The 24,986-nt window shown below is 49.8% G+C and overlaps 1 protein-coding gene across 1 annotated transcript in view; it reads left to right on the top strand.

Moving 5' to 3' along the window:
- Vwf (von Willebrand factor) overlaps positions 1–24,986 on the top strand; it is a 150,014-nt gene that overhangs the window by 84,255 nt on the left and 40,773 nt on the right. The window contains exons 19-32 of the mRNA XM_038320478.1: positions 3,582–3,685; positions 5,059–5,197; positions 7,179–7,313; positions 9,631–9,777; positions 13,328–13,468; positions 13,626–13,739; positions 15,143–15,299; positions 15,706–15,864; positions 16,744–16,879; positions 19,344–20,722; positions 22,400–22,516; positions 22,606–22,746; positions 23,039–23,182; positions 24,684–24,848. Of these exons, the coding sequence (XP_038176406.1) occupies positions 3,582–3,685; positions 5,059–5,197; positions 7,179–7,313; positions 9,631–9,777; positions 13,328–13,468; positions 13,626–13,739; positions 15,143–15,299; positions 15,706–15,864; positions 16,744–16,879; positions 19,344–20,722; positions 22,400–22,516; positions 22,606–22,746; positions 23,039–23,182; positions 24,684–24,848 (3,178 nt within the window). The remainder of the gene's footprint in view (positions 1–3,581; positions 3,686–5,058; positions 5,198–7,178; positions 7,314–9,630; positions 9,778–13,327; positions 13,469–13,625; positions 13,740–15,142; positions 15,300–15,705; positions 15,865–16,743; positions 16,880–19,343; positions 20,723–22,399; positions 22,517–22,605; positions 22,747–23,038; positions 23,183–24,683; positions 24,849–24,986) is intronic.

Here is a 24,986-nt window from a genome sequence, read left to right as displayed (position 1 = left end):
AGGCCAGGCTGGAACTTACTAGGTGGCCCAGGCTTAGCTTTTTACTTTAGTAAAAAAATACTCGTAAACTTTTTGCCTGGCGTAGCCACTCCTTTAGGTTGGGGTATTACCTAACTTTGCCACTAGTCTGCAGCAGAGCACAGCCCATGGCCCTGCTGCCTGTACTCCAGCCACTGTGGAGGCTCTTTGTGGGAGCCTAGGGCAGAGCCAGGACCTTTCAGATCCTCTGATCGATCCCCTAATGCTCAGACTGGGACACTGGCTTGCAGATACATAGGCCTCTGCGGAGAGTGTAGCATGCTGTCTGGGAGATGGTAATTTATCTTTTGATGCACCTAGCAGCTGCCTCTTTCAAACTAGTACCCTGTTCTGTGGGCACTAGGGAACATCCTGCCACGGTGAAAGGTACTCATGCTCCTGGTCCTTGGATGGACTGAAAGACATAGAGAATTCTTTTAAAAACCAGATCCAAGATACAAGGTCCCATCTGGAGTGTTTCATTTTTGGGCACCAGAGATTTTCTGGGCCCTCGTGCAAGTTAGGTGAGTACTTTATCAAGTTATAAATGTTTATAAGATGCAAGAAACCCATCTCTGTCAAAAATACTTCTTCTACTCACAGTCTGTCACCTAGCCAGGCTCACAGATCTGTGATGGGTATACACTCATCTTGGTTAGCAAGCAAGACTTTATAAAAAAACAAAACCTCACAGCATGAGAAGTCCCGCAGGAAGCACCGTTCACATGTTAGTGTGAGTTATCCGATCAGATTGCTGTCCTAGTCGACATGCGTTTGGACTCGGCTCCCCTGAGCTGGAATGCCGATGGAGCAGGGCCGTCTAGGGCAGGCGAAGGCAAACACGGGACACTGTATCTGTATGGCGCTTACATATGATGAGGAATAAGGGGCATTTCCAGAGAAGGGTGACAGAGAAATTCTTTCTGCCTCATAATTGTTTTGGGGGCTGACTAAGGACAGTGTTCTCGGCTTGGGCAATGCTTATTGAACAATTGCAAGTTGGTAACCCATGCTGGGGGCAGTTCCTGCCACAGTTTCTAAAGTCTTCTATGGGCTTCATAAGTCTTCTCTCGGTACCACTGTTATTCGTGAAGGACATGCTGGGCAGAGACGGGTGTCTTCATGCCAAATCACGACTTGCCGCATAGCTCAGTTATGGGCTGTTGACCTGACTTGTCCACTTCTGGGCCAGTTCCCTCCTCATTCCCTGGGCTTCTCCTTTATTTCTGTGGTTCTCAGTTGCCAGGGATTTCTTTAAGGCTTTGGGATTCTCAGGAAGTCAGGAAGTTTCCACACAGTGCCTGGGAACCCCTCCTCTCCTTTCAGGTCATGGGCTGCCTCCTCGCTGGCTCCACTGTATGGAATGCTGAGACTGATCTTGGTGCTGCTGCCGGTCAGTTAGCCATGTGCTCTGGCTAACAAGTCAGGGCAGAGATGAGAGTGCACAGCCAGAGCGAACTCCGAGGAGGGCGGTTGTTAGCACTGTGTGGCAGGGCTGTCTTAGCACTGAGTGGGGTTGGAGTGTTACAGACATTGAAGAGGGCTGGGCACATGGACTTATCCAGGTGAAGGGGGAGCAGAGACATCCTGGACTGAGAGGTAAGCACAGCCAGAATGCCTACCAGGGGACCTGGGAATCCCTCGTCAAACCTACTTGCAAGTGACAGGTGGAACATGTCCCTCAGTGGTGAGACACCATGTTATCTATCAGGGCAGTGTGTCCCTTCCCATAAAGGCTTGTTGCTCATCTCCATTAACTGTAGGAATCTATGTGTGTTGACCATTCTTACAGTAGCCACTAGGTGACAGACTTCAGGCTGAAGTCTAGCCTGACAAAGCTGGGAGGATATGGGCTGAGTCTTTATTTGGAACCTCGGAAGGCTCTGAAGGGAAGTTTGCAGCCCCACCTTGCCCCTGTCAAACCGTTGCCTTCTCTGCTGGTCTTTTAATTCCCTTGTATTCTAAACACCGGGGTCCCAGGCTTAAGCACTACCAAGAATACAGTGGGCTGGCATATTCCTGTTTCTTTGGGCCAATTTTGCCCCATTATTTAGAGGATGTGGGACTCAGGGACACCTCCTGAGGCTGACAGATGTGGTGCTAAATGGAGAATACTATTCTTCCCATCTTCCAGTACATGTATGTGTGCACCCACAATTTCAACCTGCGGTTCTGATGTGGAAATCCTTTGTACACACATATCCCAGGGTTTAGTTTCGTCCGCAGATCTAGTGACTCAAGCTTGCAGGGCAGGTTCACCAGATCACTGGACTGAGAATCTTCTAAACCAGGTACCTCTCCCTGCTAGCTAGGTAGTTCTGGAGCTCAGCAGCTCCGGGCCTTCACCTAAGATCAAGAGAGGGTAACAGGGGAGAGTGTATGATCAAAGAACATTGTATCACATCTCAGGGGAGGTCCGGCCAGTGCAGATATCCAAGGCAGCTTCTTGGTTGAGGTGGCAGTGGGCCATGGTGGGGTTAGGGTAGGTTTGGCAGTGTTTCTTAAGCCCACTGAGCCAGCAGCTGGTTTCTTTCTCCACCCACTTGTCCTTAGCAGACCTGGGATGTGTAGCCTGCTACAGAGTCACTTCCTCAGGGGGTGAGGAAGGAGGGACAGCACATCTGTGGATAGCCCGTCAGAGCATCAGGACTGGAAAAGGTGACCTTGGGAGGAGGGTCACGTGATATGTGTGTCTTGGACACGCTTTGAGCTGGACTTTGATATGTCTCCTCTGCCTAGTCTTTAGTCTCTCTTCCAAGGCACTAAATGCTTATTAATTATCATCAAATACGAGATCCATTTTAAGCTATAAATATAATATCTACTTGTCAGAGAACATTTGGGGAAAAAAATTAAAACTAGAAAAGAAAATAAGCCCAGAACTTCTTTATCTCACGGCTCTCTACCTGGGGACAGCCACCCTATTTCCTTCTAGCTTTGGTTAGCAATGAAATCTGTATTACATGCACGTGAAATTGGAACCACATGTGTGTGCAGTTTTCCTCCCCGTTTTAAGAACTAGCAGCGTAGGTAGGCATTGCTCGCCTCATCAAAGAGTTCTGTGAAGAACCCTCTAGCACCCCACAGCAAACCAACTCCCAGGGTCCCTTTAGAACTGCATCATTTACCTGCCTCTGAACACTTGACTCTTTCCTTTCTCCCCCTTTCCGCTCACTGGTAAATAATTCTCCTTTGGTCTCTACCCGTAACTCCCACGTCCCCTGGAGCCATCTTTTGTGTGGCAAGGCTGGGCCTGGGAGATGCGCTCCCAGGGCTTCTGACACGGGTTTCTGAAGTCTTTGCAAATGTGTCCCAGGTTGTAGCACCCAGCAGGGCAGAGGCTGTGTGTCTTTGATTGACAGGGAGAAACGATGTAGAAGGTGCCTGTGTCTGCCAACACCCAGCCTGTTGTTGACTCTTGCCCTAGCTCATTTGTTGCTGAGGTTGCCCTGAGCTCGGTTCCTCTCTTCATCCTGGGCTCCTGGCAGGATCGATCATGACGCCTCCTTAGCAGTGATAGCAGTCCCTGTGGCTCTTGTCACACTTGATTTCTTTTCCTGTAGGTCCGCCATGAAAACAAGTGTGTGGCCTTGGAGCGATGTCCCTGCTTCCACCAGGGCCAAGAGTATGCTCCAGGAGATACAGTGAAGATCGGCTGCAACACCTGGTGAGCCTCTGGGTATGCCCTGGGGACCAGTCATGGAGGTTGCCTAAGGGTCTGTGGGACACAGGACTTGTGACACTTGTCCTCATACCCTTGAGAACCTGAGTGCTCTTGTCCTGATTCTGCCTCTGCTTCCTCATCCTTCAAATGCCCCTTTCCATCCTTTGATAGGCCACGCACCTGCTCCCTACAGATGGGCAGTTCTGTTCTCGGAACTTCTTTCACAGAGGCGTCCAGGGTGGTGGGTGGTGTTGAAAAGGTCCTCTCAAGCCTCCCTCTTCCTTTCTTCTTCTTTTTAAATATATTTTTATTAGTCATACAAGGGGTAATGGTTTCATTAAGTCATTCACATACATGCATAGGATATATTTTGTGCGTATATTCTCCTGGGTCACTGTCCTTTGTCCCTCTCTGCTCTTACTGTCCCTTCCTCTCCCACAAGTAGTCTCTTCTACTTTTGCATCCTTTAAATAAATCTTGACCCTGCATACAAGAGAAAACATGATAATTATCTGAGTCTGGCTTAATTTGCTTAACGCGATGATCTCCTGGTTCCATTGTGCAAATGATCCATTTTGTTCTTCTTTAAGGCTGGATTTCAAGGTCCGTCTCTTCCCCTATCCCTGTGCTGTCCACGAGTGTCCTGAGGGTGAGGAGGCAGTGGCGGTTTCCTTCTGCCTTCTTTGGTTATCCTTCCCTGGCTCCCTTACCCTCACCCCAGCTTCTATTCTGGCTGTAGGCAATCTTAGGGGCCCATGTGGACAGAGGTTGGGGAGCCATGAGTGCCTGAGGTCTGAGCTCACCACCTCTGACGCATGAGCGGGCTTCCCTAGATTGGCTCTGGTTAAGGGCAGCGAGAGGTGGGACATGTGGCCAGCAAATTGGTATAGACATAAACACATAACCACACACACAAAACCGCTCCTGGCAGACTCGCACACCCATTCAAATTTCCAGCCTCAGAATGTCCCTGCTTCTTCATCTTGAGATGGCTGTTGGTCTGTCTGTAAGACAGTGACCCTGTGGCTAATCTCAGGCGCTCTGCAGCTTTTAGGGTGAGGCCAAGCTTTAGCGAGTCCATGGCAGATGGCTTAGAGTCCACCTTCCCTTCAACTTCCTGGATCCACACTTGCTTCATGCCATACCTGCTTCCTCCTTGGAGCTAGAGAGCAGCCTGACCTCCCTTTCTCCTGCAGATCCTGTGGAGGCCTGTTAGGCCCATGCTCCTTCCACAGGCTGCAAATGCTTAACTTCTTGAAGCTACCTCAGTGACTATCTGGCGTCTTCTTGTCCCCCACTGCCTTCTTGTTCCCTGAGACCCGACTGAGCCCCTGGCACTCTGGTGCAAACCAGCAACACGGGATTGCTTTTCCTAGTGTCTGCCGGGACCGGAAGTGGAACTGCACAAACCATGTGTGTGACGCCACCTGCTCTGCCCTTGGCATGGCCCACTACATCACCTTTGATGGACTCAAGTACCTGTTCCCCGGGGAGTGCCAGTATATCCTGGCGCAGGTGAGACCCAGAGCAAGGGAAGGAGGGACCGTCTGCATCTAACAGAGCTGGACATGCTGGCTGCAGTCTGGTAGTTACCTGCTCAGATTCTGTCTGTAGGAAGAACTTTGGGGTTTGGCTTTTGTCAGAGTAATTTTCTAAGCCCCCAAAGGGTACCTGAAGGTCTATGGAGTTTAGGAATAAAATTTAATTTTCTGAGCTGGTTTGATGTGAGGTAAGGTATAGATCAGAGAAAGACAGCTCTTCAGTTTGGTGGACACCTACCCCAGGATTCGTGGGGAGCTGATCCTGGCTGGATTTCACCCTCCCTGACAGACCACTGTTGTGAAATACCCCTGGTCAGGAGGCTTCCTTGCATGGTCCCTGGAGGACATGGCCTGACCTATAGCCCTACTGAAACTTGCTACCATTTTTATCTCTATCCTGGTCAGTTTCACATAGTGAGGAGGGGAGGTTGGGGTCACAGGTGCCATTCAGCCCAGTAAGAAGAATTTAGGACATCTTAACTGGTGAGTCCCTGCCAGCTCGTGTGCCTCCTTATCCCCGCTTTGTGGGTTGCTATGAGGTTTCCTTGTTGGCTGACACCAGACAATTTATCAAGGAAGACAAGCGCTTTCCTCAGAGCTCAGCCCTGTGTACCCTGTGACACATTGAGCTGATGCAGCTCCTAGGGTCTCTGTTCTCTGGGGGAGGTGGCGGCTTGGAGTGATCTGAAGGTAGGACTTCAAAGCCTGAGACGGGGCTGCAGGACATGTGTGTCAGGCATTATTGGTAAACATGGTCACCATGTGCAGAGCACGCTTGGAGAGGGTGGAACTTTCTGGGGCACCAGCCAGGCTGGCCTCACGTATCCCAGATGGCCCAGGAAGATAGTGTGTTGGGGAGACAATGTGTGCACACCCTGAAATGGCTCTTCTGATGCCTCTGGGTGTTTCCCCTAGAGCTTCTCCACAGGCTCTTTGCCTGAGCATCAAAAGACAGGGTGGCACCAGTTTCAAGGGTCAGCCTGTCTAATGACTTCCAGAAGCAATGGATTTAGGCATGGCATTACACACTCCCTGGCACCCCTTGCCTGGCAAGCCTTGCAGAGCTACTCTGTTTTCAGAATTTTTTTTTCAGATCCTGTGTTGGTTTTCCCCCCTCCACTTTGATCCTTTTCCTTCTCCTGGGGCCTTTCCTGTGGGAAGCATCATAGGCTTAGCTTTCTCCCTTGAAAAGCCAGCTGGGGACAAAAACAAGCCAACACCTGCAGCCTTGTTCCGCTTCTAAGCTGTGTGACCAGGAACTAGCTCAAGCCATGTTCACCCAGTGGTGCCAGGAAGTGGACTAATGCTCCCTTTCAGACGCAGGGATGTGTTTTCTGTATCTCTGCGTGTGAGTACATGTATGTATATGTATGCATGCATGTATATATAGATACACATGAACACATACATTTTATAAGTATGTATGTATGCATATATATGTATACAGGTATGCACCTATGGACACATGTTTACTTATGATATGTATATGTGTATGCATCTTTATTGTTGTATGCTTGTGTAGTTGCATGAATATATGTGTGTACAAGTATATGTGGGTCTGTGAGTGCATATATGTATGTGGAAGTATATATAAATATGTGCAGGTGTTTGTACATGCATGCATGTACACATGTGTATTTATATGGGTAGGTGTACGTTTATATATGTATTTGTATGTGGACATACATGCTGAATCCTCTAGCTCCCCTGTTCCACTTTGTGTTCATTACCATGCCACTGCACTGACCATGGGTACCGGGATCATCTGTGAGGGCTGAGGTTGGACACATGAGCGAGTTTACCTGTAAACACTGCTCCCTGTCCCCCACGTACACAGCACATCTGGTGATATTCTGTGACATGTATTCAAAGACTCCCCCCCCCAGAGGTCCTGATGTCATCTTCTGCTCTGGGAGAAGGGATAATCTTTCCCTCCTGGTGCCTTCTTCCTCCAGGATTACTGTGGCGATAACCCTGGAACCTTCCGGATCCTGGTGGGAAATGAGGGGTGCAGTTATCCTTCAGTGAAGTGCAAGAAGCGGGTCACTGTCCTGGTGGAAGGAGGGGAGATTGAGCTGTTTGATGGAGAGGTGAGTGCCCGTTCCCCACTTCCCTTCTTGTTCCTCGGTTTATCAGGAGTGTTTTCCCCATGTTCACTGAGAACTGTGCTGCTAGAATGGGCAGCCACTGTGGAGAATGAGGCCCAGCAGCGTACGCAGGTCCTGACATGTTACCCTGTAAGCAGAGCAATTGGCAGACCAATACAGAGTGTGTGAGCCCATTGTGGTTCAAGTGTGGTCTGTGTGCGGGAATGGATGGGCAGTGATTTCTGCCTGTGTGCAGGAAGAGGCCGTGCTGACTTGGGGAGGGGGCAGAGTATGGCAGGTGGGAGGAGTTTTCCTTCCACATACAGTGGTCACTCTTAGCCACAGAGGGACAAAACCCCTAGTGGATGCCTGAAGTCACAGATAGTAGATAGTATAGAACCCAGTGCGTTCTATTACGTATATTGGTGATGTCTTAGTTAGGGTTTCTATTGCTGTGATGAAGCACCATGGCCAGAAAGCAAGCTGGGGAGGAAAGGGTTTACTTGGCTTACACTTCCACATCATTGTGCATCACCAAAGGAAGTCAGGACAGGAACTCAACCAGGACAGGAACCTGGAGGCAGGAACTGGGGCAGAGGCCATGGAGGGGAGCTGTTTGTTCATCATGGCTTGCTCAGCCTGCTTTCTTATAGAACCCAGGACCACCAGCTCAGGGGTAGCACTGCCCATAATGGGATGGGTCCTCCCTGACTAAACACCAGTCAAGAAAATGCCTTAAAGCTGGATCTTATGGAGGCATTTCCTCAACTGAGGCTTCCTCCTCTCAGATGACTTTAACTTGTGTCAAGCTGACATAAAACTATCTAGCACAGATGATAATGTTTGGATTATGAAGTAGAGAGAAAAAGGCATGAATTCTGGCTAATAATAAAATAGAGTAATGACTGCAATCTGTTGTGATGGAAGTTATTTGAAGCTTAATCACTGTTCTGGAATTTTCCATTCAATACTTTCGTAATCAACTGAAACTACAGAAAGCAAAACAAATGATCCTGCGTGTGTATCCATCGAAGGGACATTATGAGGTGCTTTTTAGTTACTTTATGTCTTAAGGACTTTTTTAAAGATCATGTCATGCCAGGCATGGATGCCAGGGCCTGGGCATGCTGAGCCAGTACTCTCCTACAAAGCCACAGCCCCGGTTCCTCAGATGAATAGGTCTGACTAGGTGAAAAGAGGAGCAGAACCCACAGATGCAGCCTCTGTATCCCGATAGCTCAAGAAGAGGTTAAGCGTAGGCCTCCAGGCTCCACCTTGGAGTCATACCACGGTAGATTGAGATGGAGCCCTAGAATCTACATTTGCACTGGTTGGTTGTCCCTGGGTCACAGATCTGATTCAGCTGGTTTGGATATGTGCAATGCTACAGACTCCTAAAGACTGGGTTCATTTGCTCCTGTGGCCCCTGCCTGCTCCCCGATGTTTTGTTAATGCCCATTCTTGACAGCAGGGGACTGGAAGTGCACTTTCTATAGACAGGGAAGGAAAACTGTCTAGCAGGTGTGCCGTCTAGGAGCCAACAGGGTCAACTCTATTTCAAGTTCAGTTCCAGCCAGGGCAGACAATAGCAGTGGGCCTGCAGAGGTGATGGCAGATCTGCCGGGGGAGAATTTGCAGAGATGACAAGCCCCACGTAGGGCAGGCTCCTCGGGAGAGGAGCTCCGTGAAGAGTGGCGGGTAATTGGTCTCAGCTTCAACCCAGCAATAGGCCAAGTGCTCTGCAGTGACCTTTGAGGGTTTACCAGTGGAGACGACTCGGGCAGGGTGAGAAGTTCAGGCCAGACTTCTGGAAGCTTCTGCCTGGAGCGTGGCGCTTCACAGCCCCTGTCCTTCAGTCTTGGCTTCTGATGGTAGTCACCCAGGGAGAATGGAGGGTTAGGTAGGAGTTGGGGGCTCAGTGTTAATAGGTGGGTAGATTTTTCACCCAGGTGACTGAAGATGTCTAAAATCATCGCCGCATTAGAAAGCAAGCCAGGGACTGGTATAGTTGATGAGCAAGGGTCAGAGGCCATCCCTTCTCGTGAGGTAATGGGAAACAGGCTGGTGTGTTTCACGGTGCTCTCACTGCCATCTTGTTAGCATGGGAGGGCGGTAGGTCAGATGGACACAAAAGCCCAGGTGTGGTGCTGGCTTCAGGGAGTGCTGATAGAAAGTGGCTGGTGACCCATGCAGGTCTCGAGGGCCAGCGCTGGTGTCAGTTGGCAAGGCAGACAGGCAAGACAGACAGACAAGCTATGAACAGAGAGGGGAGTCCTGAACTCGAACTTCTTTTACTTCCCTTCCGGGTTCCTTCTTTCAGGTGAACGTGAAGAAGCCCCTAAAAGATGAGTCTCACTTCGAGGTGGTGGAGTCTGGCCGGTACATCATCCTGCTGCTGAGTCAAGGCCTCTCTGTGGTCTGGGACCGCCACCTCAGTGTCTCCGTGGTCCTGAAGCACACACACCAGGTCAGCGGCCCTTCTTGCTCCATCTTGCCCGTGACTCATGTGGCTCACGTAGTGACCTGCTGCCCTTCCCCATTGTATTGGAAGACAGTGTTCTCTGGTCCAGCCTTCTTACTCCCTACACAAGGAGAGCTAAGTTGCCACGGAGGCTGGCTGCACACAGGGAGGACAGAGGCATCTTTAATAGTGTCTTGACTGGCCCAGCAGGGAACAATTTTGTTTGCCCAGGGGAGGGAGAACAGGAGTAGGCAGGGTGACATTTGTTTTTTTAGGTTTCTTAACCCAAAGATGCAAATTAAGCACATATAATATTAAAACATCGCCATCCAGTCTTGAATGTTATCTTATCAGCAAGTCCAGGCTACCACACATGCTCACATGCACACATGCATGTGTACGTGTATGTGTGCATGTTCATGTATATGTGGTTGCATGTGTGGGCATCATGGAGGGCAGCCAGTGGGCAATCTCAGGCATCATTCTCAGGAGCTATCCACTTTGTGTTTTGAGGCAAAGTCTTGCACTGGGACCTGGGATTGCTCGTCAGTCAGGCTGGGCTAGTAGACCAGTGAGCTCTGGGGACTTGCTATCTCTGCCTCCCTAGTGCTGGGGTCACATGTGCATGCCACTATGACTGTCTTTTTTACGTGGGTACCGGGATTGAGCTCAGGCCCTCATGCCGGTACGGCAAGCATTTCACCATCTCACTTACCTCTCAGGGTCCCAGGTTAGCCCTTTTGGGGAACACTTTGTTAACCTGCCGAGGATCTCCTTACGATGGCATTTGTGTAGGTTTCCACACTTTTGGGGGCTTTGATGGTATCGTTAAGTGGCGTGACGGTGACAAGGGGCTCTGTCTGCAACATCTCGAATAGTGCTGTCTATGTCTAAATTGTATACACCAGTGAGGGCTGCTTGGCCTATGATTCCCTGAGGCAGCCCACTCCATTTCTAGAAAGGTGTAACAAAGCTGACTATGTTTCTACTCAATGTATTGGCTGTTCCGGGTACTGCAGGTACAGCAGGGGGAGAAATAAGGTGTGTGTGTGTGTGTGTGTGTGTGTGTGTGTGTGTGTGTGTGTGTGTATGTTCTCATGCTGCTGTGACAAATCACTTTGGACAAATGCAGTATCTTTAAACAGCACAAGTGTATTACATTTTAGTTCTGGAAGTCAGAAACTTGGTAGGGTTGCATTCCTGTGGAGCTTTCAAGGGACAGATACACTTTTTTGATTCTGGAGTCTGGCTGCACTCCTTGGCTTGTGGCCCCACCTCCCGTATTCAATGAGTTGCTATTCAGTAATATCTTCAGGCCTTCCCACCCCTCCATGCTTCTGTTGGTCACAATGTCTTGCACACTCTGCCTCTTTCTGTCTCCTTGTTAGACTCTGTGGTTACACACAGCTCACCTTGATGGCTCAGGACAATTTCCTATCTCAAGATCTTAACCTAACGGTACCAAGTTCCTTTGTCTTGGGGATTACCCCATGTTCTGAACACTCTAAGCTGAGTACTTTATGAAGGAAAGAGGTTTATTCAACTCTTATGGTTGTTGGAGACTGAAAGTGTAGGATTGGGTGGTTCCATCTGTCTGGTCTGTGGCAGGCATTGGCCTGGCTATGGCAGTGGGGAGTTATGGCGCAGTAGACAGGGAAGGGAAAATGGCTACATATAAAGGAGTCACATATGAGAGAGGGACTCAGAGGGATTCAAGGGCCTAGCCTGCTAAATCTTATGTTAATTAAAATTCATTCATTCAATCTATCTATCTATCTATCTATCTATCTATCTATCTATCTATCTATCTATCTATCTATCTATCTATTGTATAGTTGTGGACTCTCTCTCTATCCATCCACCACCCATTCATCTATCTATCTATCTATCTATCTATCTATCTATCTATCTATCTATCTATCTATCTATCTAATAGTTGTGGACTATCTATCTATCTATCTATCTATCTATTGTATAGTTGTGGACTCTCTCTCTATCCATCCACCACCCATTCATCTATCTATCTATCTATCTATCTATCTATCTATCTATCTACCTACCTACCTACCTACCTACCTACCTACCTACCTACGGGTATGGGCATGTATGTGCCATGGTATGTAGAGGGCAGAGGACAACTTAGTTCCCTCCAGGCCTCCTGTGTAGGTTCCAGGGATCGAATTCAGATAACCATGTTTGGCAGCTGACACCTCTGTATCTGCTTTATCTCCATTTCAAGGAACAAACAACAAGAACAAAGCTCTTATGGCGTGGGAACTGACTGGGGTCCTATGAGAATGACATCATCTGTTCTAAGGATGACATCACCAGTGACCCAATTGCATCTATCTAGGTCCCACCTGCTGAAGGTTACACCACCTCTCAGTGTCACACTGGGGACCCAAACTTTCAGAGAATAAGCCTTTGGGGGATCCAGCTGCACACGGAAGCCATGTGAAAATTGTAGTCCCGAGTGGGGTAACACAGTCACAGTTCTCGGGTTCAGGACAGACATCTTTGGTGGAGCCAACAGTTTGCTTTCCATCATCACAGTGGAGATTGTGTTCTTGTGGGAACATGCTTTAGACAGGTTAGCTTGATGAGCCCTGTCTGACGCAGGAGTAGAGTCTTCGTGGAAGAGAGGGAGTAAGGACTGTAAACACCAGGGGAGAGAAACTGGGTAGATGGTGTAGGATGCACAAGGACCCCAAGGTGGCTGACATTTGGAGAGTTTGACCAAGGAGACCGGTGGGTGAAGAGGAGGGTTTTCATTACTGAGGACTCAGAGAGGCAGTGGCTATGCAGTGACTTTTGTCTAACCGGGAACCTTCTTACATGCTCCGCAATGACTCATACCTGCTCTTATAAGCCAGTACTGCAGAAACGGATGAAGTCATCTTCCCTTCGTCCCAGGACTGGGTTCTGGCCGTGTATGGAGAGTAGGGTGGGTTTGTGATCACCATCTTCCCAGGTCCTTACTTGATGGTTTCTCTGTGGTCAGGCTTGTGCCGGACTCAGTGTGCGTGCCTGGCGTGAGAGGTGTGTAGTAGCCCTTCCGTGATGATCTTTCTCACTCGGTAGAATTTTAACCTGTTCCCCTGAACAAGCTGTGGTTCTCTGGGTAAGGGGACTTCCTGTCTGCTGCAGAGCAGCGCTGTCCTGCTTCCTCCTTAGTTCCTTCTCTCACCCATGCACAGTGGTGCTTGCTCCTATTTCAGCTTACAGTCTGAGCAGGGAGGCTGATGATTCACAGAGGGACCCCAGGGTCAAGCTGCCCACCTCTGCCCTTGACCATGAGACTTGGTCACATAGCCTCTCTCTGCATCCTTGATTTTGAGATGGATCAGTGTGGAAGTGTAGGGAAAGGCTGCACGAGGACAAGACTTTGCCGACCTCCTTCTTTCTTCCCTGGGTCTCTATCCCTGTCTGCTTCCTCCTCCTCCTTCCTCCATTTCCCCCTCTGATGATTTCTGACTCCTTGGTCACCTGGTACCTTCTTCCCCTGACCCAGAGAGTGTGCTAAGGTTTACAGTGTGTGTCCCCGCTCCTCCCTCAGGATCAGGTGTGTGGCCTGTGTGGGAACTTTGATGGCACCCAGAACAATGACTTCACTAGCAGCAGCCTTCAGGTGGAGGAAGACCCTGTCAACTTCGGGAATTCCTGGAAAGTGAGCTCACAGTGTGCTGACACAAGAAAGGTACATCCGGGGTCTCAGCGGATGGAGGGTTCCCCTATTCTCATGGCAGCTGTGGCGGCAGGAGCCGTAGACAGTGGCAGAGTTGGGCTTTTGGGCTGAGTCCCTTCAACAAGGCTGCCTGATGTTCGGCCTCTCCGGTACTCTCTCCTGTTCCCAGCTGTTGCTAGATGTTTCCCCGGCCAGCTGCCACAACAACATCATGAAGCAGACGATGGTGGACTCAACCTGCAGAATCCTTACCAGCGACATCTTCCAGGGCTGCAACAGGCTGGTGAGGCTTTGCGGGTGGAGGGAGGCAGAGTGGTCAGAAGGTTTGCGACTTCCTTCACTGTGGATGTCTAATGTGAACACTACCTAGACGGAGCCCTGAAATGATTCCTATTGAGAAACCATGGTAGCTTTCTTGGCTTCTAGCTGAAGGGGAGCATGGGTAATTTTTGAAGAAAGCAATGGCTGGCCAAGTACTTTTCCATACACAAGAAGTCTCTTGGTCTGAAGTTCTCTTTGCATGTATCCCTCTGGAGCCAGGGAATTCCTTTCCTTGTCACCAGACCCAATCAGGACCCCCACAACTATCAACACTCGAGGCAAGCAGCAAACCACTGCTTCTGTCCCCAGTTCTCTTCTCGTTCTAACTTTTCCTGGCCTGAACGCCAGTGATTTGGGGGGGTGTTCTTGAATTTTTGGCATCTTTTTATTCCTTGGTCTCAAATGAGAGTGATGAATTCTCTGGAGTTAAATGGACTTCTCTCTCTGTGCATGTGGCACATATGCAAGCACAAATACAGGCACATTCATAGGCATGCATGTAAGTATGTGTGATTATGTGTACACAAAAACACAGCCATGTGCACACACCTGTGCTATGCAGTATGATGGACATAAGAAGGATGAGTTGAGTACATGTACCACAGTTCTTCAGCTTTCCAGAGATTTCCAGTCTGCCAGAGGTCTATGGTTTGCTAGCATCTGCACTGGAAAAAGGAAGACAAGGGGAAGGACTTGGGGCTCATAGGATGATGAAGTGTTCTGGGAGCAGCAATTCGTTGGGTGATGAATTCATCTCCTTCTTAACTACTTTAAAAAGCCTAGAGAGTATAGTAGCATGTATTGGAGACAAAAACGTGAAGTGGTCAGTTTGATTGATCATGCTTGTGGGCAGACATGCCTCCCTACAGGGAGACTTGGGATCAGGGACTAAGGGAGCACAGCCAGGCCCTACTGACTAGCAAAGCTGCCCCACAGCTCCTCAGGGGGGCAGCTTGTGTGTTCTGATTCATCACCACATTTTGTTTGCTGGATTGGGGCAAGGACAGAGAGTGACCAATCTGTGTGTGTGTGTGTGTGTGTGTGTAAAAATACTCCACACTCAGGGTTACAGGGAAGAACAGGCAGCTAGGCAGGTAGGTGGGAGACAGCAGAGGGAACCTTCTAGCAAATTCTGAGGGCATCTCAATATGCACGAGAGGCTACCAGCCCTGCTTTCCTTAGTATTTCTTAGTGAAATCCAGATTAGAAACAGAAAATTTTGCCTCTTCATCCATTCATTCTCTAGGACCCGTGTTCTACATTTTCTTGGTGTAGGAGCTCCCCACCCTATCCCTTGCACCCTAACCATAAGCCAGAGTTCTCACCCCAGGTTCAGGTTGAGACCATGTGAAGTTCTTTTTGTAGGTGGACCCTGAGCCATACCTCGACGTCTGCATTTATGACACTTGCTCCTGTGAGTCCATTGGGGACTGCGCCTGTTTCTGTGACACCATCGCTGCCTATGCCCATGTGTGTGCCCAACATGGCCAGGTGGTAGCCTGGAGGACGCCCACACTGTGCCGTGAGTTCCCAAGTCCTACAGTCTCAGATGCACCTTCCTATAAGTACCTAGGCTTGAAGGTCTGTGGGGAGGACGGGAGAGCACTCTCAGGGTGGAGAGGGTTGGCCCCAGTGCCCTGAGGCACGGGCAGAGGGGATAAAGTGATGGGGTGAGAAAGTTTATACTAAAGGAATAGTGGGAATGTGGGAGTTAAGACGGTGCTGAAGGCATCTCCGTAAGAGCGAGGGGGACGTGGATGCTGAAGAAGGCTAGTGTGGTGACAGGAGTAAGGAATTCACAGCCAGGCTGAGTAGGGTCATGGAGTCAAGATGGATATGTGGGGACTTCTGGAGAAATCCCGGAAGAAGGGACACGACACTGTTGTGTTGCCGAGGGCCACCTGGCGCCTCTTTCTCTGTCTCCACAGCCCAGAGCTGTGAAGAGAGGAACATTCGGGAAAATGCCTACGAGTGTGAGTGGCGCTATGACAGCTGTGCGCCTGCCTGCCCCGTCACCTGCCAGCACCCCGAGCCTCTGGCTTGCCCTGTGCAGTGCGTGGAGGGGTGCCATGCTCACTGCCCTCCAGGTGAGGCCTCTCCTTGGCGGTGGAATGGGCTCTTAGGTGTATTCCTTCTGCTTCAGCTTGGCCTCCTCTGTCCAGGGGTGCCCCATTCCCGGACCTCAAGCAAGTCCGATCGCCTGGATCTCTATATCAAAGCCAGGCCGGCTCTGAGTTTTTGCCACGTTAGGGTTGTCTCACCTGCCCTTTGTGCTCTGATGCCCGTGTGCGCTTCCACTTAGCTTCACCCCATTCCTCCTGAAAATCCCTTTCATTTGTGGGTTTATCACATAGAGCAGTCAATCCTTCCCTCCCTTCTTCTCTTCCTACCTACCTCTCTCCTTCCCTCCCTCCTTCCTTCCCTGTAGAGTCTTGCTGTATAGCTCAGACTGGCTTCAAACTTGCCATCCTTCTGCCTCAGCCTCCTGGGTTAAAGAGAACAACACTTTCCTGCAGAACTTGCTGCAGTGGCAGCAACATTCTGGTCAATGCAGTGATGGCTAGTAGGTGTGAGGAAAAGGCCTCTTCATGTCACGGAATTACGCTTCATTTACATAGAAGTAGCCTCATGGTGTGTCGTGTTAGACAGACCAGCTCTAAAGTTATTGAGTTCACTCTTAAGAGGAGCTAGCTGAGCCCAGACACTTCTCGGGTGTTTGGAGATAAGATTTCATTTGTCTTAAAGGCTTGGGAAGGGGAGAGATGTGGTGTAGGAAGCCCCATCCCAGCTTCCCAGAGGGGCAGACAGACAAAGCACCAAAGAAGAAGGATGCTCCCTGTGTGGTGAGGTGACCGCCTGGGAGCTTAGAGAGTGGGTTTCTGGGACAGTTTCCTGCAGTGGCAGGTAGACCTACCTAGCTGATATGAGAGGTGACAGGTGGGCTCCTAATGTGGTGTGTCATGCAGGGAGAATCCTGGATGAACTTCTGCAGACCTGTGTGGACCCCCAAGACTGCCCTGTGTGTGAGGTGGCTGGACGACGTTTGGCCTCTGGAAAGAAAGTCACCTTGAACCCTGATGACCCTGCACACTGTCAGAATTGGTAAAGTGGAGTTCTTGACTGGCTGTTCCCCATGCTGGCTCTCAGAACCTGGGCACCAGAAAACACCCCTGGGCACCATGAACTGAGGCTGAGCTTAATTAGCTAATCCATGCACCCATGCGCCTATGTATCCATCCATCCATCCATCCATCCATCCATCCATCCATCCATCCATCCATCCATTCCTCCATTCATCCAACCACACATCCTCCTACCCACCCACCCATGTACCCACCCATCCACCTACCCACCCATTCACCCATCCATTTATCCATCCATCCATCCATCCATCCATCCATTGACCCATTCACCCACTCACCCATCCACTAATTCATCCACCTGCCCGCCCACCCACCCACCCATCCATCAACCCACTCACCCACTCATCCATCCACCCACCCATCCATCCATCCATCCATCCATCCACCCACCCATCTATCCACCCATTCATCTACCCACCTATCTATCCCTTTAGTGTGCTGTTGGGTTTGTTTCTGGAGTCTGATTCTCTTTCTTTAAGAGATTCTCCCCCCCCCCCCCGTATTTGTTAAAGATTTTTTGTTTTGTTTGTGGAAAATATACATTTTGGGGGATGGAATATAATATCCCAACACATGTATGTAGCATGTATGACCAAGCAATGGTAGTTAGTATTTCTACTTCACTATAAGTGGGCATCACATCCAATCTGAGGACCAGTATCTATGGATATTAAGCATTTTGGGGGATCTGTGAATGTAGGAAGGAAAAGAGAGATGGGGTCCTTGGCCCTAAGTGTAACACAAGCATCTTAGGGCTGTGGTCCAGGCCACAGGACGTGGCTTTTCAGAACTGAGAGGGAAGACAGTCACTGCTACCTTGGGCTCTTGCTGGAACAAACTCTGGGAACCTGGCTTTGGGGAGGAGAGGAGTCCTGAGGCCGATTCCTGGGCTTTCTGAAGTCCTGCCCTTGGGTTGGGAACATTTATTAAAACGCTCACACGGTCAGCACCACTCCCTGACACCAATCAAGCCTAATGGGAGCTTCAACTTGAGAACCTCAAGTCACTGGGGAGGGGCTGTGGCCACAGCTGCCAGAGCCAGATCCTGCCGCCACCATCTGCACAAACAAGAGCAAGCACTGCCCAGGGTGAATTTTCTAGCAAACACCGGAAACCAGAAAGTATGTCACTCATGCACCGTTAACCAAGGATTGGGACAATAAATCATAGGATTAGGAGGAAGTAGGAACTGACTTCCCGGTAAGATCCCACCCAACTTCATTGTGCTGAAACAGAGCTGAGGAATAAGGAAAGGGGGTTCAGTGCAAGCTTACTTAGGGTGTCCAGCTCGAAGGGCACGGAAGCTTCAGGCGCCTCATGTCTCTTCAGCCTGCAGAGAGGGGCAGCTGTTACCGTCCACAATGTGCGCAAGTTACAAGGTTGGGGACATTGGCTGGCAGTGAGATCATAGGACCTGCTTAGGGTTTAGGGGCATAATCACCTTCTCAGATTTATTGTTAAGGCTGAAGACCAAGGGTTCAGAATGGACGAGACCCCATCCTGTGGGGGTCCCCACCACAGCACATCTTCATTTTCTCTGTGGACTGGCCTGTTCCTTTACTTTCTAGAACACGGCAAAAGGCTGCAGTGATTAGGAAAGGCTGGAAGGTTGTCTGGTACTCTAGAAATTCGTGGAGTAGGTGATGATTCAACACAAACTGTGGGTATCCTGGGGCGAGGCTGAGGGCTAGCCAGTTCGTGGTAGACACTCCCTGTTCACCATCTGCCTGTGGGCAGAAGGGATGGTGGCACTACTGTCACTTCCCGGAGCCACCACACCTAGTCCTCCCACGGTCTTTTCTTCTGCTAGATGAAACGGCGGGGTTTTAAACTTTCATTCATCTTTCTAAAATCTTCTTACTCTGGTTTTTTCTTCTTTTCCTTAAGGCCCGACATAATTAAACACGCATCAAAATCCATACAGCTTAAATTCTAATAACATCTGTAATGGTTTCTAACGTAAGCCATTTATCTCCGGTGGAACATTTACAAGTTCCAGCATGTGCCAACTTTCAGAAAGATATTTGTCCTTGGAGACACTTATAAGATGGTTTGGATTATAATTAAATATTAATATGGTTGGAGACATAGATTGGAAAGAAGTCAACATTAAATGGCTGTGGAGGGCTTAGAACAACAAAGACTGTTTTTCAGTTTCTAAGATGGATTAAAGATTTAGGAAGGCTCTGCTTCCTCCCCTCTCTCATGCGTGTGCATGCATGCATGTGTGTGTGTGTGTGCACATGCATGCATGCTTGTGTGTTGAAGACACATCTGGGAACAAATGTCAAAAGTGACATCTCATTAGGGTGAAAGGCACTCAATGGGAGCAGATGGGAGGTTCTATAGTGGACCCGTGAGATGGTCCTACATGCCCAATGGTTCTTCCTGAATTCTCTTGGTTTCTTTCCCTTCTGCCACAGTCATTGTGATGGTGTCAACCTTACCTGTGAAGCTTGCCAGGAGCCTGGAGGCCTGGTGGTACCCCCAACAGACGCCCCAGTCAGTTCTACCACCCCATATGTTGAGGACACCCCGGAGCCACCCCTGCACAGCTTCTACTGCAGCAAGCTCCTAGATCTTGTCTTCCTGCTGGATGGCTCCTCCAGGCTGTCCGAGGCTGAGTTTGAAGTACTCAAGACTTTTGTGGTGGGCATGATGGAGAGGCTGCACATCTCTCAGAGGCGCATCCGTGTGGCGGTGGTTGAGTACCACGATGGATCGCATGCCTACATCGACCTCACAGCCCGGAAGCGCCCCTCAGAGCTTCGGCGCATTGCCAGCCAGGTGAAGTATGCAGGTAGCCAGGTGGCCTCTACCAGCGAGGTTTTGAAGTACACAATGTTCCAGATCTTTGGCAAAGTTGATCGCCCCGAAGCCTCCCGCATCGCTCTGCTCCTAACTGCTAGCCAGGAGCCACCACGACTGGCCAGGAATTTGGTCCGCTATGTCCAGGGCCTGAAGAAGAAGAAGGTCATTGTGATCCCGGTGGGCATTGGGCCACATGCCAGTCTCAAGCAGATCCGCCTCATTGAGAAGCAGGCCCCCGAAAACAAGGCCTTTCTGCTCAGTGGGGTGGATGAACTGGAGCAGAGAAGGGATGAAATAATCAGCTACCTCTGTGACCTTGCCCCTGAGGCCCAAGCCCCCACTCAGTCACCCCAGGTAGCCCAAATCACTATGGGTCCAGGGATTCTTGGGATTTCATCACCTGGACCTAAGCGGAAGTCCATGGTTCTGGATGTGGTGTTTGTCCTGGAGGGGTCAGACGAAGTTGGGGAAGCCAACTTCAATAAGAGCAAGGAGTTCCTGGCGGAGGTGATACAGCGCATGGATGTGGGCCAGGAGGGCATCCATATCTCGGTGCTGCAGTATTCATACACGGTGAGCGTGGAGTACACCTTCAATGAGGCCCAGACCAAGGACGACGTGCTGCGGCACGTGCGGGAGATCCGTTACCACGGTGGCAACAGGACCAACACTGGGCAGGCCCTACAGTACCTTTCTGAGCACAGCTTCTCTCCCAGCCAGGGGGACCGGAAGCAGGCACCTAATCTCGTCTACATGGTCACAGGGAACCCTGCCTCGGATGAGATCAAGAGGATGCCTGGAGACATCCAGGTGGTCCCCATTGGGGTGGGTCCCCATGCCAACCCACAGGAACTGGAGAGAATTGGCTGGCCCCATGCTCCCATCTTCATCCGAGACTTTGAGACACTTCCCCGAGAGGCTCCTGATCTGGTCCTGCAGAGGTGCTGCTCCAGGGAGGGGCTACAGCTGCCCACCCTCTCCCCCACTCCTGGTATGCTGGTTCCCTGTGTGTGCTCATCTGATGATGCAGAAGCCCTGGGTTCTAATGCTAACTTCCTAGCTCACAGCGCTGCCTCACCCTGCCTGTTTCTCCTTTCTTCCAGGCAGAGAGTTGAACTGTTATCCCTTGGGTGAGAAGGCTTGTAAATTCAGTGGTCGTAGGGGCCCGTTGTTAAAATTTAAATAATACAGGGAATGCATAGAAAAACTGCAAGTCTTAATCCACCCTGCACCCAGTCCATTCTCACTTTCTGCCTGGCAGGTAACTTCTGCTAGTTTTGGTGATGGTTACTTCTTTTTAGGGTCACGCTGATGCGTGGAATTATTCCAAGTAGCTTATGTTCTTGGAGGCAAAGCTGTGGGGCTGGGGGGGGGGCGGTCAGGAAAGAGGTGTAGATTAAACAGGCAGATCCAGACCCAGAGTCCAGAACTGCCACTCAGTGGCTGATGATTTGGGGCTTGCCGTTCTCCCTGTCTACGAACTGTGGATAGTAGCAACTATTTGTGAAATGCTTGACGCAGCATCTAGCAGGTGGTGAAGACACAAAAGTGCTGTTGTTGCTGTTGCTGTTTTCTTCTTTGTTTTGAGTCAGGGTCTCGCTAAGTGACCCTGGCTGACCTGGAACTCTCCATGTAGACCAGGCAAATGACTCAAACTCACAGAGATCTTCCTGCCTCTGCCTCTGAGGGCTGGGATTAAACTGTTGCCTTCTTAATTTATACCACTGTCAAGCCAGTATCTAGTTTGTTTCTATGCTGAGACTAAAGATTGAACCCACGGCTTGGTCTGAGCTGAGCAAGTGCCCTAGCACGGAGCCACCCAGCCCTCTTTTCCTTTCCCTTTTGAGACAGGATCTTATAAAGCTGCCCAGACTGACGCTACAGTCATGCTGCCCCAAGCAGGCCTTACAAGCTGCAGCACACCTGAGTAGCTAGGGTGACAAGCTGGTGTTGCTACAGCAGAAGAACCAGCTGCTTTTACTGTCTCTCCATCCCTGCACTCAGTCTTGGTTTTTGTTTTAGCTAGTTAATATTGCTTTAATATTTTCTGCTAATAAGAAAAGTAGCTGTCTTGTTTGCCTTGGCATTAGCATACTTTCTGTCTGTGAGTTTTCTCATGACACAGCTTCCTTCTCTGCCATGTACAGAAGCCCCATTTTCATGACCCCTCCAAAGGTCACAAGCCTCTTTCCCAGTTACACATTATACTGTGTCTTTCCCCTTATTCATCCAGTTTTAGATCCAATAACACAGAAGTCCATTTCTTTATTAGTTGCTTTAGTTATTGTTTAGTTAATTCTCACAATCATGGGTCTTACAATGACATTTTCATATCTAGAGATTTCTGATTCCCTGCTCCCCACACAGCCCCACTTATTTTCCTGCTTTTGAGAGTGCAGCCCCTTTCTTCCATTTGCAGCCATAGCGGGCCTGTGGGTAGGACTGGAATCTTTTCAATGTCTCTCAATCTACCAAATTCAGATTCAGGCACTGCCTCCTCTGCCCCTCTAACTGTCCCTGTCCCATGATGTGACCTCAATGGCAAATGTTGCCCTACTTGGTGATACCATGTGCTCAGTGCTGCCCTGAGGAGCCACTGGCTATGCTGGTGGCTGATGGCTGCTCTTCTGTTGGCACCGTGTACTCATCTTCTTATTCCTTTTGGCAGACTGCAACCAACCCCTGGATGTGGTCCTCCTCCTGGATGGCTCCTCCGGTTTCCCAGAGTCTTACTTTGATACCATGAAGAGTTTTGCAAAGGCTTTCATTTCAAAGGCCAACATTGGTGAGTGATGTCCCTGAGGCTGCAGGTAGGAGCCGCTCTTCCTGGGGTCCACTTCCTTCTAAATGTCTCCCCTTATCTCTTCCTGTTAGGACCCCACCTCACTCAGGTGTCTGTGTTGCAGTATGGAAGCATCAATACCATCGACATACCGTGGAATGTGGCCCAGGAGAAAGCCCACCTACTGAGTCTGGTGGACCTCATGCAGCGGGAGGGTGGCCCCAGCCAAGTTGGTAATGTTGGAGCCACAAGCTAGATGGAAAATTTGCATTCTGGTTCCAATTCTTGACTTTAGGGACTGGGTGATCTTGGCCAGTAACTTTAATCCTTGGCCTGAGTTTCTTCTTTTGGATGGCAAGGAGTTAGACTGTCCCCTGGGTCTCTTTCTTGTCCCAAGTGTTGCTCTGAGTCACAACTGTTCATCTTTTGAATTCCCCGAGGTTCCGCCTTAAGCCCAATTCTCAGAGGGTTTAGAAAACCTAGTCCTTGTGATCAGTCCAGACTCAGACCATTCCTCTTCCTCAGGGGATGCTCTGGCCTTTGCCGTGCGCTATGTAACCTCACAAATCCACGGAGCCAGGCCTGGAGCCTCCAAAGCAGTGGTCATTCTCATCATGGACACCTCCTTGGATCCAGTGGACACAGCAGTGGATGCTGCCACATCCAACCGTAAGTGTCTGGTGCACAGTCCTGAGATCCCATTAAAAGGCTGGAGGCGTGGGTAGGTGGGCGTTCTTTCTCTTTTTCCCTTTTTTTTCTCTCTTGCAGTGTTGGGCACTTAACCCTGGGCCTTGCAGACATTAGGCAAACACTCTACCCCTGAGCTGGGTCCCCAGCCTCTCCTTTCCACACTCATCCCCTTGAGTGATCTCTTTCAGGGTCGTGGGTCTAAAAATATTTATGGACCCCTGACCTTAACACTCCCGTCTGAGACTTCTGACCTCACTTAGACTAGATCTCACAGACAGTTCATTATTAACTCTTCTCCTGCTTCGTCTCAGCATTTCTTTCTCTTGTCGTCTTTTTCATTCTTTGAAGTTATACAGGTCAGAAATCCCAGTCCCTTTGGGTTCCCCCCTTCCTCTCAAATGCAACCATTCAAATAGCTGAATCTTCAGAGAATACTGAGACTCGTTCTGCTGCATGCCAACCCCACCACCTCACACCCAAGAGACAGGGACAGCCTTCTAAGTGGGACCCCAGCTCCCATCCTCATAGCATATCCTCAGCATAGCAGCTGTACAGACGAGCTCCTGCCATCCCTCCGTGGTCGTGGCCTTCTCTTTCCTTCAGAGAAGACGTTGGCTTGGTGCTGTGGCCAATGAGGATTTGCACACTGCAGACTTCATGTCCTCTCATGCATGCTCTGTGTTCTCCTGCTTCCACTCTGGCCTTTTAAAGTTGCTACACTCTCCGTGTGGGGCGTTTCTTCCCCAGCTGTGTTCTCGGTGCCTTCATGCCCTTTCCAGGCTGTTCTAGTTGGGGCTCACTATTGCTGTGAACAGACACCACAAACACTCTTAGGAAGAAAACATTTGTTTAAGGGTGGTGTCCGTTATGATCATGACAGGGAACAGGGTGGCATGCAGGCAGACAAGGTGCTGGAGCTGAGAGAACTTCGTCTTGCAGACAATAGGAAGTCAACTGACTGTCGCATTGAGTGAAACTTGAGGAAAAGACCTCAAAGCCCACCCCATACAGTAACACGCTTCCTCCAACAATGCCACACCTACACACTTCCTAATAGTGCCACTCCCCTTGCGGGCCATTTCAAACCACTACACAGGTCTTTCCCCATGAAATGGTTATTTTTCCCCCTCTATGCATTTTCCATGCTTCTCATTTCATAGGTTTCTTCCAAGCATCTATCTATAGCTGAATGTGCAATTTACTATTTTGTGTGTGTGCTGTTAGCATTCCTCTAGTGTTAACCGTGGAGACAGGAGACAGGGACTTTATCTGCTTGGCTCACTGCTGTATCTCCTTTCCTGAGAAGGGAGCCTGGGGAACAGGAGCAGCCCACCAGCATGTGCTGCCTGTGTTCACCTCTCCCTCACAGGCTTGCTGTGTGTGTGTGGCCTGCATTGCAGGGGCTCTGTCTAGTGCTAGATGTCATGTATATGTTGTTCTCATCTGACCTAGACCCTTTCTCGTTGCTTGGCTCATTTAGGAGTGGCAGTGTTCCCCATTGGTGTTGGGGATCGTTACGATGAAGCCCAGCTGAGGAGCTTGGCAGGCCCAGGGGCCAGCTCCAATGTGATAAAGGTCCAGCAGGTTGAAGACCTCCCCACCCTCGTTACCCTGGGCAATTCCTTCTTCCATAAACTATGTTCTGGTAAGTCGTCTGATATGTGTTTTTTCCAATTCTCAGACAACTACTGCCACCATGACCATTACCAAACCAGAAAGACTATAAAAACCAAACTACCACTCCAATGACCAAAGGATGCTGATGTATAAAATTTAGTCTTAA

This window comes from Arvicola amphibius, chromosome 2 (genome assembly GCF_903992535.2).
Source record: "Arvicola amphibius chromosome 2, mArvAmp1.2, whole genome shotgun sequence".
Lineage (NCBI taxonomy): Eukaryota > Metazoa > Chordata > Mammalia > Rodentia > Cricetidae > Arvicola > Arvicola amphibius.
The sequence above is the reverse complement of the archived record's forward strand: the minus strand, read 5'-3'. Positions and strand labels throughout refer to the sequence as shown.